The following is a 10,463-nucleotide window of genomic DNA, read 5'->3' as shown; positions in this document are numbered from 1 at the left end:
CGTTTGTCCTTTTAGGAACTATCAAGGTGATTTCCTCCCTAATATATTCACATGCCTCACAAATACTGCATAGCATCCGTACCCGGTTCTCTGCTTCGTTCTGTCAACCACAGAGCGGACAACATGCTTCCCCCCCTTCTCGCTCTTTCCCCCTGGGTATGCAAATGCCGACATGAAATGCCGCCAGCCAAATGTCGTAGGGGTAATACCGCATCCTTTCCATTGCTGTCTCAGGGAGTTGAGCAAGGCTTCTTATGCGGTTGGCTGCAAGACCTTTTTATGGACGGACCCACCCAAATGTAAAAGTCCATTGCAGTTGGAGGCTAGCAGACGCAGGTTAGGCCACCGGGCGTATTTTAGCAACCCAGACGACTGTCTATCTGCTGTTGGTGTAAATGTGCATAATGAGCTCTCCGTACAGACTCATCTAGGGTATTTCGAGAGTCCCCATGAGTATGAAAGGGCCAAATTCCAGCTATTCTCTGTCATGCGACTCTGTCAACATTCTATTACGAATCTACTCCATTGCGACGATGTCCCAGAGCACGCAATACGTTCGCCTCAGGAATCTGAGCTCAGGAGACACATGCGTGGACAACAGAACACACTCTAGCAGTCAGCAATCTACAACCGGCCACCGGACACACCGGCATTACACGATCCCTCGGCCAGCCATAACAAGAATCGTCTTCTTCGTCTCTGTACTATTAAACTTCTTTTTGATGGGAAAAGTCTTCCTCTCAAATACCGCACGAAACCGAATCTTGACTTACTGTGAGCTCAGAATTACCTCGATATACTTCCACTAGTTCAGATATCGTTAACCATTGCCAATGCCCCGAGCATAACAATATAGCCCCAGCCTTACCTGCTGTTCACTATGAACAGGTCGTGTTTTCAAGCGGTTTCGGGATTGAACAATCCCCGTTCCAAGGCGAACCGTCGGAAGAAAACAACAAACTCTGGGCTGGACTTTATGATTGTGAGCCACCAAACAAAATTACCACGTCATCATAGCCATTCTCTAACTTGAAACCCAGTCGGCATCACGAGAATAAGCGCAGACGAAGCGCGGCCAATGGACAACAAAACTCTCCCTATCCCGGGTCCGCAGGGAGGATACGTTGTCCAACTATCCGTCTTCCATCAACTTCACTGCTTGGTAGGATTACCACACAAGACCATATGAGAAAGTTCGGACTGACACGTCGTACAACTCCAAGAACATGATCAGGAAAGGCATATATGGTGCTGTTGACATGACGAACGAAGATGATCTGCTGGGTATAGAGCATCTTGATCACTGTCTCGATATGCTCCGGCAGAGTATAATGGTTCGTCATTCTTAGTTGTGTCCCAATCCACAGCACAGAGTATTTTCCATGTAAGCTAACGAGCTGCCGCCGACATGTGTAGTGCACCAGCGACATAACCCCTACAACGTTTGCACGTACCTCTCCTCATAGTAGTATGAAGGTTGTCGCCGAGGTTGTGCACACTTGTCGTAATTTCGCCAATATTCAGCAATGGGCATGGAATAGACGACTTTCGACGGAGCTAGATAAGGATACGTTGGTCACGGACGATCCCCTAGGCTGGGGAACTTACACATACTCGCCTTGAGCGGTGCTTACAGTGGGCTTATACAAGATGTAAAAAACGACTTATGTCGATATCAGGCCTTCCCATTTAACTTGCATCACGTAGATCAGGGAGAGCTACGTATGTTAGTGCGTGAGCACGCGCGAGGAGCTATCTCACAAGTAACGGAGGATGAAGTAGTGGAGAAAAGGTCATGTTTTATTTATGTCACGTAGTAATTAAGCCAGCCCTTATTTGCCTACATACCGCACAGCATAATGTAGGCGTCTACGTTTTACGCGAAAATTTAAGAATTAACCAAAGGAATGGAGGTAATCAGAGCCTCTATATAGGAGCACCTGTTGCTGAGGTAAGTAACGAAGGGGAGCAACCTAAGGAGTAACCTCTACGTGACAACTTGAAAGGTCCTTCTTTTTTTCAACTTAGGTATTCGGCTTCTGGGGTAAAGCACTTGATATTAACTAGGTAGTGCTATGCACACATAATAGTAAATGGCTAACATCTGTTGAATGCCCTAGTTGTTACGTTTCCAGATAGTTGCGTACCATGCTCAGAATCGTACTCCTATTTTGAGTCTGATATTTGTAAGAGCTTTCTCCTCACCCCATCTACCCAGTTGTTACATTTCCGCATACACGCCAAGCTCAGAATCATGCTCCCACACCCAATCTGATATTTGTGAGAAATTCCTACACATATGACTTGTCGAGACGCGGGCTTCGGGTTGCTCCTGGCTGCCGAGATCAGTGTAAAATAATAAGCCAGTCGCGCTATTGCACATGAGCACCTGTCGTAGCAGGTCTATGCAGTGATCTGTTCATAATGATATCTTAACAAATTGCTCCATAGGTAGCGGTAGTTGATTCAACTCACCAACGTGTTCCCAGACCATCTCGGGTGGATCCTGAAAAGTATCAATATGTTGATAATGGTCTCGCCAAATGAACTTTCGAGTTATGTCCAAGCAGTGAAGATGATGGAAAACTTCGACCGTTGCGTAGTAGTGATTATCAACACCCTTGGTGGGTTTTTTTGTCGGATCAAATGTCTGCAACGTTGTATAGTCTGCTAGTATCATAGGGTCTGTACTCGGTACACAGTAAGCCAACTGTATATGGGCGTTAGCAGGGCACATACGATCGACTAATTTTTCCCAAGCTTCATCAAGCTCCTTACGAGGCTCTCCTTTGTAAATGGATGTAGCGAAGAGATCAGCATCGAATGTAATTAGGCTTTTCGTCGCTAGCCCTTCCAGGGGATCTTCCGCGTCATTAGCTCATTAGTATCAGACTATAATGATCAAAGAGCAGATTACCGACAGTTGTCAAGAGCACTCTTCTGATGCCCGCCATCCCAAGATACCAATGTGTGCTGTGGGCATGTGTGTAGTTGACGGAGAGCCCATAAGTTCAGAAAAGCAGCAGAGCAAAACAGAACCGCATGGAGACACACAACACCCCTGCTTATTCGATTGGACGAGTATCTTGTGGTGCGGGCATCCATTCCGAGCAACTACCGCAATAAGATCTTCGATAATGAATGCAAATGATCGATCCTATGGTTCGTTTTTTCCCCAGGGCAAAGGAGTGGTGATGTAGACATGTTGTAGGAGCGGCGACTAAATGGTCCTGCACGTGCTCACGTCAAGAAAACTCGCTCGGCTATGGTTCCTGTTGGGAATTCTCGATTTTGTCGTTTCTGTCTTCTGCACTCGTCCCCCCGGGATAGAATGGTAAGTCTGGCAAACGCCGTGGGTGGCCTTCACCTCAGCCAACTCGTCTTTCCCGGTAGGGCAATGTGGGCTCCACGATAAGCGCGTTCCATGGCATGCTGCGTGTGTCATTTGGCCCTTTCCATTAGCCCTAGCCGGGCGGTATGCATCAGAATACAACAATAAATGCTTGGCGTTGAAAAGAATAGGATCGTGGCAACGCGAGGCATAACCCGTGATGGCACCACAGCCATTGATGGCCAACCAGATCCGCCTCCGCAGCTTGTCGCCGAGAGCTGTGAACCTTGGCGGCATCCAGTCGAATGCTCACCCTAACGGAAACAAGATCTAGCGAAAAGCATGCCACACAATGCGTCAGAGAAAAGCAGGATCTGTGTAATGGTGGGTATATTTAATATATTAAGAACTATATGTGGGCGACAACGAAAACGAAATGCAGTTGGCATCTCGTTAACAACCAAGGATCCATAATAACTCACAACTCTGACTAGACAGTGGCCAGCACACAGCCTCGAATAGCAGAGTAGTATTATCATGACTACAAATCATCCCTGAGAATACTGCAGTTTTAATCAGGCACCTTGCATCAAACTAAAACCTCCAATTCACAAACTAATCTATCAAGGTTGGTTTATGACATGCTTGAATCAGACAGAAGAATATTCATGAAGCTGCATGAGGAATGTAAAGAGATTCGCCCGTGAACCACTCAAATGCTACTGCCTCTAAAGTAACTAATAGCGCGACGAAGCTATTTCTTTTTTTCCACAAGCTGTAAATCAGACTAGAGCACGGTCGTGCGACATCAAGACAAAGGCAAAAGAGCTACATGGGATACAATAACGGCCTTGAGAGATGTGGAGTGTTGCGTTTTAATTCATTATATTAGAGGGTTACCCAGTCCGAGATTCAATACGCTTTGGCCCCTAGTATGTTAGGTACTTGTCGATACTACAAGGATCGCCCATGATTTTTGGATCGTACAATAATGACATTCATACGTTGGTTGAATGATGATCAGGCTTGGCGGCCGAAACCCTGAAAGAGGGCGATTGCCATGGTGGAAGAATAATTGGCTGACACGGGTTATCTTTCAATGCAGAGTAATAACCTCCCAACTGCATACACAGTAGTCCCCGATGCGACTTGATCACCGGGGAACGAAGTAGCGATACCCACATGTACGGGGCCGGACTACCCCAGAGGGTAACTAACGCCGATGTGCAAAGTCCTATTATAAATGTTCACCAGAATTCCAATTGGCCCTTGTATTGACACTACCTAGGTAGTAGTATTCTGTTCTGAACCCATATCGGATACGTCCTCTGAAGCCAAGGTAGCATTCGCAGCAACAACCCCCCCCCCCCCCCCCCCACATTCTAGCCAGCGCGCTTGGAGATTTGAGACCATCATAACAATCATATTCCTGCCCAGCTAACGACGTCGAGATGATTCCCCACGATGTCACTACAGTTTTGAATTATTTTGAGGACAATGAGTACCGCTCTCCGTCTGCTTCGACTTATGTCGATAAGATAGAGACATATGCCAGACCTACCAAGCCACAGGAGACTGTAATCCACGATATCCGTGGAAACGAGTCTCAGTACACTTTAGACACGAAGGGGTTCCAAATCGTCAGGCATAGCAGTGCAGAGAAAGATTTCCTAGATGACGAGAAGATAAAACACATCTACTACCCCGAAACAGAGGAATTATTAAAGAAAGTGTAAGTATACATACACCTATCAAGCTTGCGAGGTATTAATAGATGCAGCACCGGAGCCTCCAAAGTCTTCGTCTATAATCACACGATCCGCAAGCCAATCGAGTCTTGCGCCAACCCTAACAACCCGAGCAAGCCCCTCACTCCCCGCGGTCCCCTCCACCGAGTTCATATCGACACATCCTACGTCGCAGGGCCCAAGCGTGTTTCTCACCACTTACCCAGCGAATCCCCCACTCTCCTCAAGGGTCGATATCAAATAATCAATGTCTGGCGACCCATCAAGACGATCTTGAAAGATCCTCTTGGTGTTGCGGAAGCCGGCTCTGTTCAGGATTCAGACCTTGTTCCGATTAAATTGGTTTATTCGGATAGGGAGGGAGAGAGCCCAGAGCACAAGCCGGATGAGGAGGGGGAGATGTTTTCTGTGAGAGCGAGTTTAGAGCATAAGTGGTGTTATCTATATAAGCAGACGCCTGAGGAGGTGCTGCTGATCAAGTGCTTTGATTCGAAGACGGACGGGAGGGCACGGAGGGCGCCGCATACGGCGTTTGTGAACAAGGAGCATGAGGATATGCCAAAGAGGGAGAGTATCGAAGTTAGGACGCTCGTGTTCCATCCGGATGATACTGAGTGGGCTAAATGACGTGTATTGGAAATACACTGCATTCTATAGTTTCACGAAATATAGCGGGATTATCTGCGAGTTCAGACTTGTCAAGTGATTCACATTTATCCACATAGCAACCTATCACTCACCATCACCATCAGCTATCCGGTCTGGCCCCTTCCTTTAACCTTCTCTCATCGACATCGTTCTTCTCTTGTGATTATTCCAGTCTAGAATCCCATGTGATCCAGTAAGCCCACAAGCTTACTCTCGCTTCTGCGTCTTAAATCCATCCTGTGATCTTCCTCAGGATTCAATCTCAGATAGTCCGCATTAGCCAAGGTCCAAGGTAATAGAGTGCCCAAGACTTCGTCAACATCCGCAATCTTATCAATCCCTTGAATGGAGCTGGGTCGTTTTACATCCAGTTTCTGCAGCTCTTCATCCCATGCCCGCGCGAGCTCCCAATCAACTCCTGGACCATTGCTGGACGCTACCGCCACTGGAAGAGGTGAAGGAAACTGTCCGGTAAGTTTAGCATTCCGAAGCGCTACTGCCTCCTTTTCCTCTAGAGTCGTCGCGCTTAACCAGCCGCTAAGCCGGCCGCCGGTGCTGTTGAAAGAGCGGAAGAACTCATATGCAGGGTGTAGGATGCTAGCGAAATCGTAATCGAGAAGTGCTGTTATACGACCTGTCGTAGGATCGTAGAGCAGATTGTCAGTAGCTTTATATAAGTGTCAGTGCTAAGATTATAAAGGCCGGAGTAATAGTGAACGATTCCGAATGAATAAGAAAGGAAGATACCAACTGAAGTCTGCGTGTATAATAGTCCTGTCGTGCTTCGATGTTAAGTCGGAGAATTGTGCTGCTAGGCCACGCTCGATAAACGCATCAACGCGTTCTCTGACACCGTTGGCATGCCACCCTTGCAGATACGGGTTCGTATCGGCTTTGCTGAGTGCTACTTTCAGGCGGCCTCTATAGGAGTCTTCGAAAGAAGGCCACGGTCCGGCACCGACGCTAGGCATGGACGTGCTAACTATAGCACCGCTATTGCCATCAAACGTTACACCTCCCCAGCCATTGATGCTCTCGGGAAGTAGGTAATCCTGCAGCGCCTTTAGCAATCTCGCCATCTGTGCCAGGATCTCTCTCTTCTGAACAAAAGTCATGGTTTTATCAAACGGCTCGGCAAGTGGTACGCCAGGCATCAGTTCCTCTAGGATCCAGCCTAGATGATCGCGACTAGCGCCATCCCAACCGAAAACACGGGGGACTACGGTAGGCTTGATATGGCAGAGAGCAGCTGAGGCGAGAGTAAGGATGCCGACTTCATTCTGCACTCGTGTTTCTTGGTGCATGCCCTCAGCGTCCGGGTTGCTTAAACGTAATATGAAATCCTTGGTGCCGGCTGGGATGGGGACGCAGCCTGGGTGCTTTAGCTTGCGACTTCCATCAGCATCCCCGAGGCCGCCGGGGACACCGGTAAGAAGCGAGAGGTGGTAAACGAAATTGTTGTACTTGAAAGGGAAGTCATGTTCGTATTGGATTGGCGTGATCTTGGTTTGCTCTATGACCTGTTTAGAGTCATCGTCGTTAGATATTATTGCAAGTTCGGAAACGACGGCTTAGCTATGAAGCGGAGAAGCTCGAGGTAAACTTCCTACTAGCTTAAGGCCTACCTGATTAGGGAGATTCAAATAATCTGCTAGTATTTGCTTGATGTAATCGAGACGCGCCTGGTAGTGTGTGTGATTGTGAGAAATAGTCGCCATGGCAAGTACTTATCAGGTCAAAAATCTTGAGTGGCGAACGGTGAGGGGTGAGGTTTGCAGTAAAGAGATGCCTGGGTTCTCTGAGGGTTTGTGTCTGTCGGGTTATTACGGTACTTGAATCCCTCTCAAAAGGCAAGGCTCCTGTTGAGGGTCAAGATGATGAATTGATTATGAGACCCTGTAGGTGCGGGGCCGGTCATGCCAACTTTTCGTGCCGACCCTTAGCTTGAAATAAGCTAGGGTACCCCTCTACGAGCCACCCCTTCACGGACTACTGCGTTAGGATCTACGAACGCGCCTTTTAACGCGACTCTCTTACTTAAATAACCTATAATTTCTCGGTTAGTTTTAATCTTTAATAATTCCTTTATTATTAATCTCTTCCTATTTTTCTATTAATTAAGATAATCTAATATACTAAGATTAAACCTACGCCATAGTCCGAAATAGGCCAGAGTCTTACGAAGGTAATTAGTCCATGAAAATAGCGAAACGGTTATAATTACGTAAGCCGCTCTATAAAGCTATACGAAGCTATACGTTACGGTAAGTATACGTATATATATATATAACTACGTATATAAACGTATATTATGTTATATTTAGGCTATAAATACGCATACCTAGGTATAGAGATCATTATTATATAATACGGTATATACGCGTTTACGTTTATCTATACTTATTCGTTTACGCGAAAGAGTTTTTTATACGCGTTCTTAATAATACGCGATTATAATATAAGTAATCCGTACGGGTTTAAAGATTTAATAATCGATAATATACGCGTTTTATTATTGTTCTATATATTATAAGGTTTATATACGTATTCGTATATCTTTATACATATTCTATTATTTCTATATAGGCTTTATTATATCTATTATTTAATATACAAAGTATTGCTAATATCGTCTAGAAATAGACTTTATAAAACGAATATATAGCAATAGTAATTATTATAAAACCTATCGGGCCTACCGAGATTAAAAACGAAAATAACCGTTATAAAATCTAGATCTTAATACTAGGTAATTACGAAACCGCGCGGTTATAGACGAATCTAATTAGAATCGAAAGACTTAAAATAAGAAACGACGAAGAAATCTAATAGTATCTCGACCTACGCCTCTTCCTACGTTACCGACCTAATCATTACCTCCTATAGTATTACTAACCCGACTACTTACTCCTCTTATTATATCGCCGACCCGATTTTTCCCTCCTCCTATACTAAATATACGAAGTCGCGCGGCGTCGGCCCGTCTAAATATTACTATTTACAAAGACGCTACCTTTATTATACCCTTTGTTTTAATTAAAAATATTCCGAACTAGCTATATCTAAAGTAGATTCCGTTAAACGGTATTCGTATAGCTAGGTACGATATAAGTTTATTAATAGCTATTTAATATAAATATTATAACGCTTTATATTAAAGAAACGAATAATTAAAGAGCTTAACAGTAAAAGACGTAAAAGTAATGTAGTGGTGCGGTAAGACATACCCTCTTAATGCATTACGTGATACGCTACGATAGGCCTTATACCTATATAGAGTAACCATAGCTCCCGTAAGTACGGAACATACTATGCTTATCATTTAGTTCATTACCGAATTAGATTACTATCTTTATTATTTTTACCTTAATTAAAGATTCGTTTTTATTATTAGATTTATCGTTCTTCGATTAGTATATTTATTTTAGTTATAGGCGCTTAAGTTACTTCGTCGTACCGCTATAACCAAATAAGTAACTTTTACGTTTTACCCCTTTTCTTTCCTTACCTTTTATACCTTCGGGCTAGCGATTATTATATCTCTACGACTAAGAGGCGTAGTTAAGATACGATAATTATATTAAATTCCTTACCTCTTAATTAGTATAGCGATATTAGTTTTATCCGTCTTAGACTATCGTACGTACTATAGTCTTCGATAGAGTATACTTTCGAATAAACCTATCCGGGTCTTTAGTATCGCGTACGCTCTACTCCTCCTTAGTAGCGACTACCTTATAACTTTTTCGAACCTCGTAACCTTAGTTTACGGAGTTTCTATTACGCTATTAGGATTTAAAGGATACCGATCGCCGTCGGCGCCGCTATTTAACCCGCGAAGTAGTCCGCGTTTTACGTAAAATAAAGTATTCCGCCTTATGGTTATTTATCTACTATAGGGAGGTACGTATAAGCCCGGGAGCTTTTACGACGATATTACTATTACTAGGATACTACCTAGCCTTTAATACTTATAACGTTATTAAGCTATCGATATTACGATTTAATACGACGAATAGATAGCGCTTATAACGATTAACGTAAACCTCGTATAACCTCTTACCTACCTATAGGGAGGTATCCGTAAGCCTAGGAAACTATCGTCGTAATACTACCGCTACTAGGGATAGTACTTAGCCCTCGATACTAACCGCTTTCTCGAACCGCTAATAATATAGTATATTTCGTACGAATAAATAAAGCTTATAGCGATTAAAGCAGCCCCCTTATAATCATTTACCTACTATATAGAAGACGTACGAACGTCTTAATATAAATTACGATAACTTATACGACCCGTTACTCCTTTATTAATACAAAGGATAGATAAAGGCTAATAATAATTATACCTTAACCGACCTTACGATAGCTTTTTTTTCCCTCTAAACCTACTAATCGATATAGATTAATATATAGATATTAATAACTTATTATACTAAAGGTATTTTAGGATACCTAGGCGTAGCGATTCGACGATATAGTATACGATATAATATAGATATTTACATTAATAACATAGATAGGATTAATAGATTAATAACTACTAATAACCGATAGTTTTAAGGAGAATTAAGAATTAATATTAATAGGACTACGTAGATATAAAGGATTAAGGAAACGGAACTAGAATCGAATTAATAGGTATATCTATATATAAGCTAGCCCTATATTACTAATTAATAACTAGTATAGCGAGAAGTACTAACATAGGCATAAAACGGCGCCTAGCGGTAATA

At 43.7% G+C, this 10,463-nt stretch overlaps 4 protein-coding genes across 4 annotated transcripts; 2 read left to right on the top strand and 2 right to left on the bottom strand.

Moving 5' to 3' along the window:
* The first annotated feature begins 353 nt into the window (after positions 1 to 353).
* GGS23DRAFT_584071 (uncharacterized protein) lies at positions 354 to 1,880 on the top strand. The gene is made up of 5 exons (XM_051517305.1): positions 354 to 774; positions 857 to 982; positions 1,041 to 1,162; positions 1,224 to 1,334; positions 1,417 to 1,880. Exons 1-5 carry the CDS (start codon positions 450 to 452, stop codon positions 1,621 to 1,623), a joined length of 891 nt encoding a protein of 296 aa, XP_051368596.1. The 5' UTR covers positions 354 to 449; the 3' UTR covers positions 1,624 to 1,880.
* Positions 1,881 to 2,027: 147 nt separating this feature from the next.
* Positions 2,028 to 3,673, bottom strand: GGS23DRAFT_584069 (uncharacterized protein). The gene is made up of 4 exons (XM_051517304.1): positions 2,922 to 3,673; positions 2,740 to 2,862; positions 2,476 to 2,685; positions 2,028 to 2,415 (listed from the first exon to the last, which is right to left on the bottom strand). Exons 1-4 carry the CDS (start codon positions 3,103 to 3,105, stop codon positions 2,222 to 2,224), a joined length of 711 nt encoding a protein of 236 aa, XP_051368595.1. The 5' UTR covers positions 3,106 to 3,673; the 3' UTR covers positions 2,028 to 2,221.
* A 1,017-nt stretch (positions 3,674 to 4,690) lies between these two features.
* GGS23DRAFT_584066 (uncharacterized protein) lies at positions 4,691 to 5,767 on the top strand (the record flags this gene model as incomplete). The annotated part of the gene is made up of 2 exons (XM_051517303.1): positions 4,691 to 5,063; positions 5,112 to 5,767. Coding segments are annotated over exons 1-2 (872 nt in total), but the record flags the coding sequence as incomplete, so codon positions are not given.
* Positions 5,768 to 7,707, bottom strand: GGS23DRAFT_584064 (phosphotransferase enzyme family-domain-containing protein). The gene is made up of 3 exons (XM_051517302.1): positions 7,353 to 7,707; positions 6,479 to 7,247; positions 5,768 to 6,394 (listed from the first exon to the last, which is right to left on the bottom strand). Exons 1-3 carry the CDS (start codon positions 7,443 to 7,445, stop codon positions 5,901 to 5,903), a joined length of 1,356 nt encoding a protein of 451 aa, XP_051368593.1. The 5' UTR covers positions 7,446 to 7,707; the 3' UTR covers positions 5,768 to 5,900.
* Positions 7,708 to 10,463: the final 2,756 nt, after the last annotated feature.

The sequence above is a fragment of the Durotheca rogersii genome, assembly GCF_024521655.1.
Source record: "Durotheca rogersii strain YMJ 92031201 chromosome Unknown GGS23scaffold_28, whole genome shotgun sequence".
NCBI lineage: Eukaryota > Fungi > Ascomycota > Sordariomycetes > Xylariales > Xylariaceae > Durotheca > Durotheca rogersii.
The sequence above is the reverse complement of the archived record's forward strand: the minus strand, read 5'-3'. Positions and strand labels throughout refer to the sequence as shown.

Excerpts from the sequence above, each read along its gene's own strand:
- GGS23DRAFT_584064 (XM_051517302.1), bottom strand. The coding sequence starts at position 7,445 with ATGGCGACTATTTCTCACAATCACACACACTACCAGGCGCGTCTCGAT. Across the intron at positions 7,248-7,352 it reads ATTTGAATCTCCCTAATCAG|GTCATAGAGCAAACCAAGAT; the intron begins GTAGGCCTTAAG and ends GACTCTAAACAG. Across the intron at positions 6,395-6,478 it reads TATTATACACGCAGACTTCA|CTACTGACAATCTGCTCTAC; the intron begins GTTGGTATCTTC and ends ACTTATATAAAG.
- GGS23DRAFT_584071 (XM_051517305.1), top strand. The coding sequence starts at position 450 with ATGAGTATGAAAGGGCCAAATTCCAGCTATTCTCTGTCATGCGACTCT. Across the intron at positions 1,163-1,223 it reads TCCATCAACTTCACTGCTTG|AACATGATCAGGAAAGGCAT; the intron begins GTAGGATTACCA and ends TACAACTCCAAG. Across the intron at positions 1,335-1,416 it reads TGCTCCGGCAGAGTATAATG|TGCACCAGCGACATAACCCC; the intron begins GTTCGTCATTCT and ends CGACATGTGTAG.
- GGS23DRAFT_584069 (XM_051517304.1), bottom strand. The coding sequence starts at position 3,105 with ATGGATGCCCGCACCACAAGATACTCGTCCAATCGAATAAGCAGGGGT. Across the intron at positions 2,686-2,739 it reads TTGGGAAAAATTAGTCGATC|ACCCTATGATACTAGCAGAC; the intron begins GTATGTGCCCTG and ends TACCGAGTACAG. Across the intron at positions 2,416-2,475 it reads GATGGTCTGGGAACACGTTG|ATCACTGCATAGACCTGCTA; the intron begins GTGAGTTGAATC and ends CATTATGAACAG.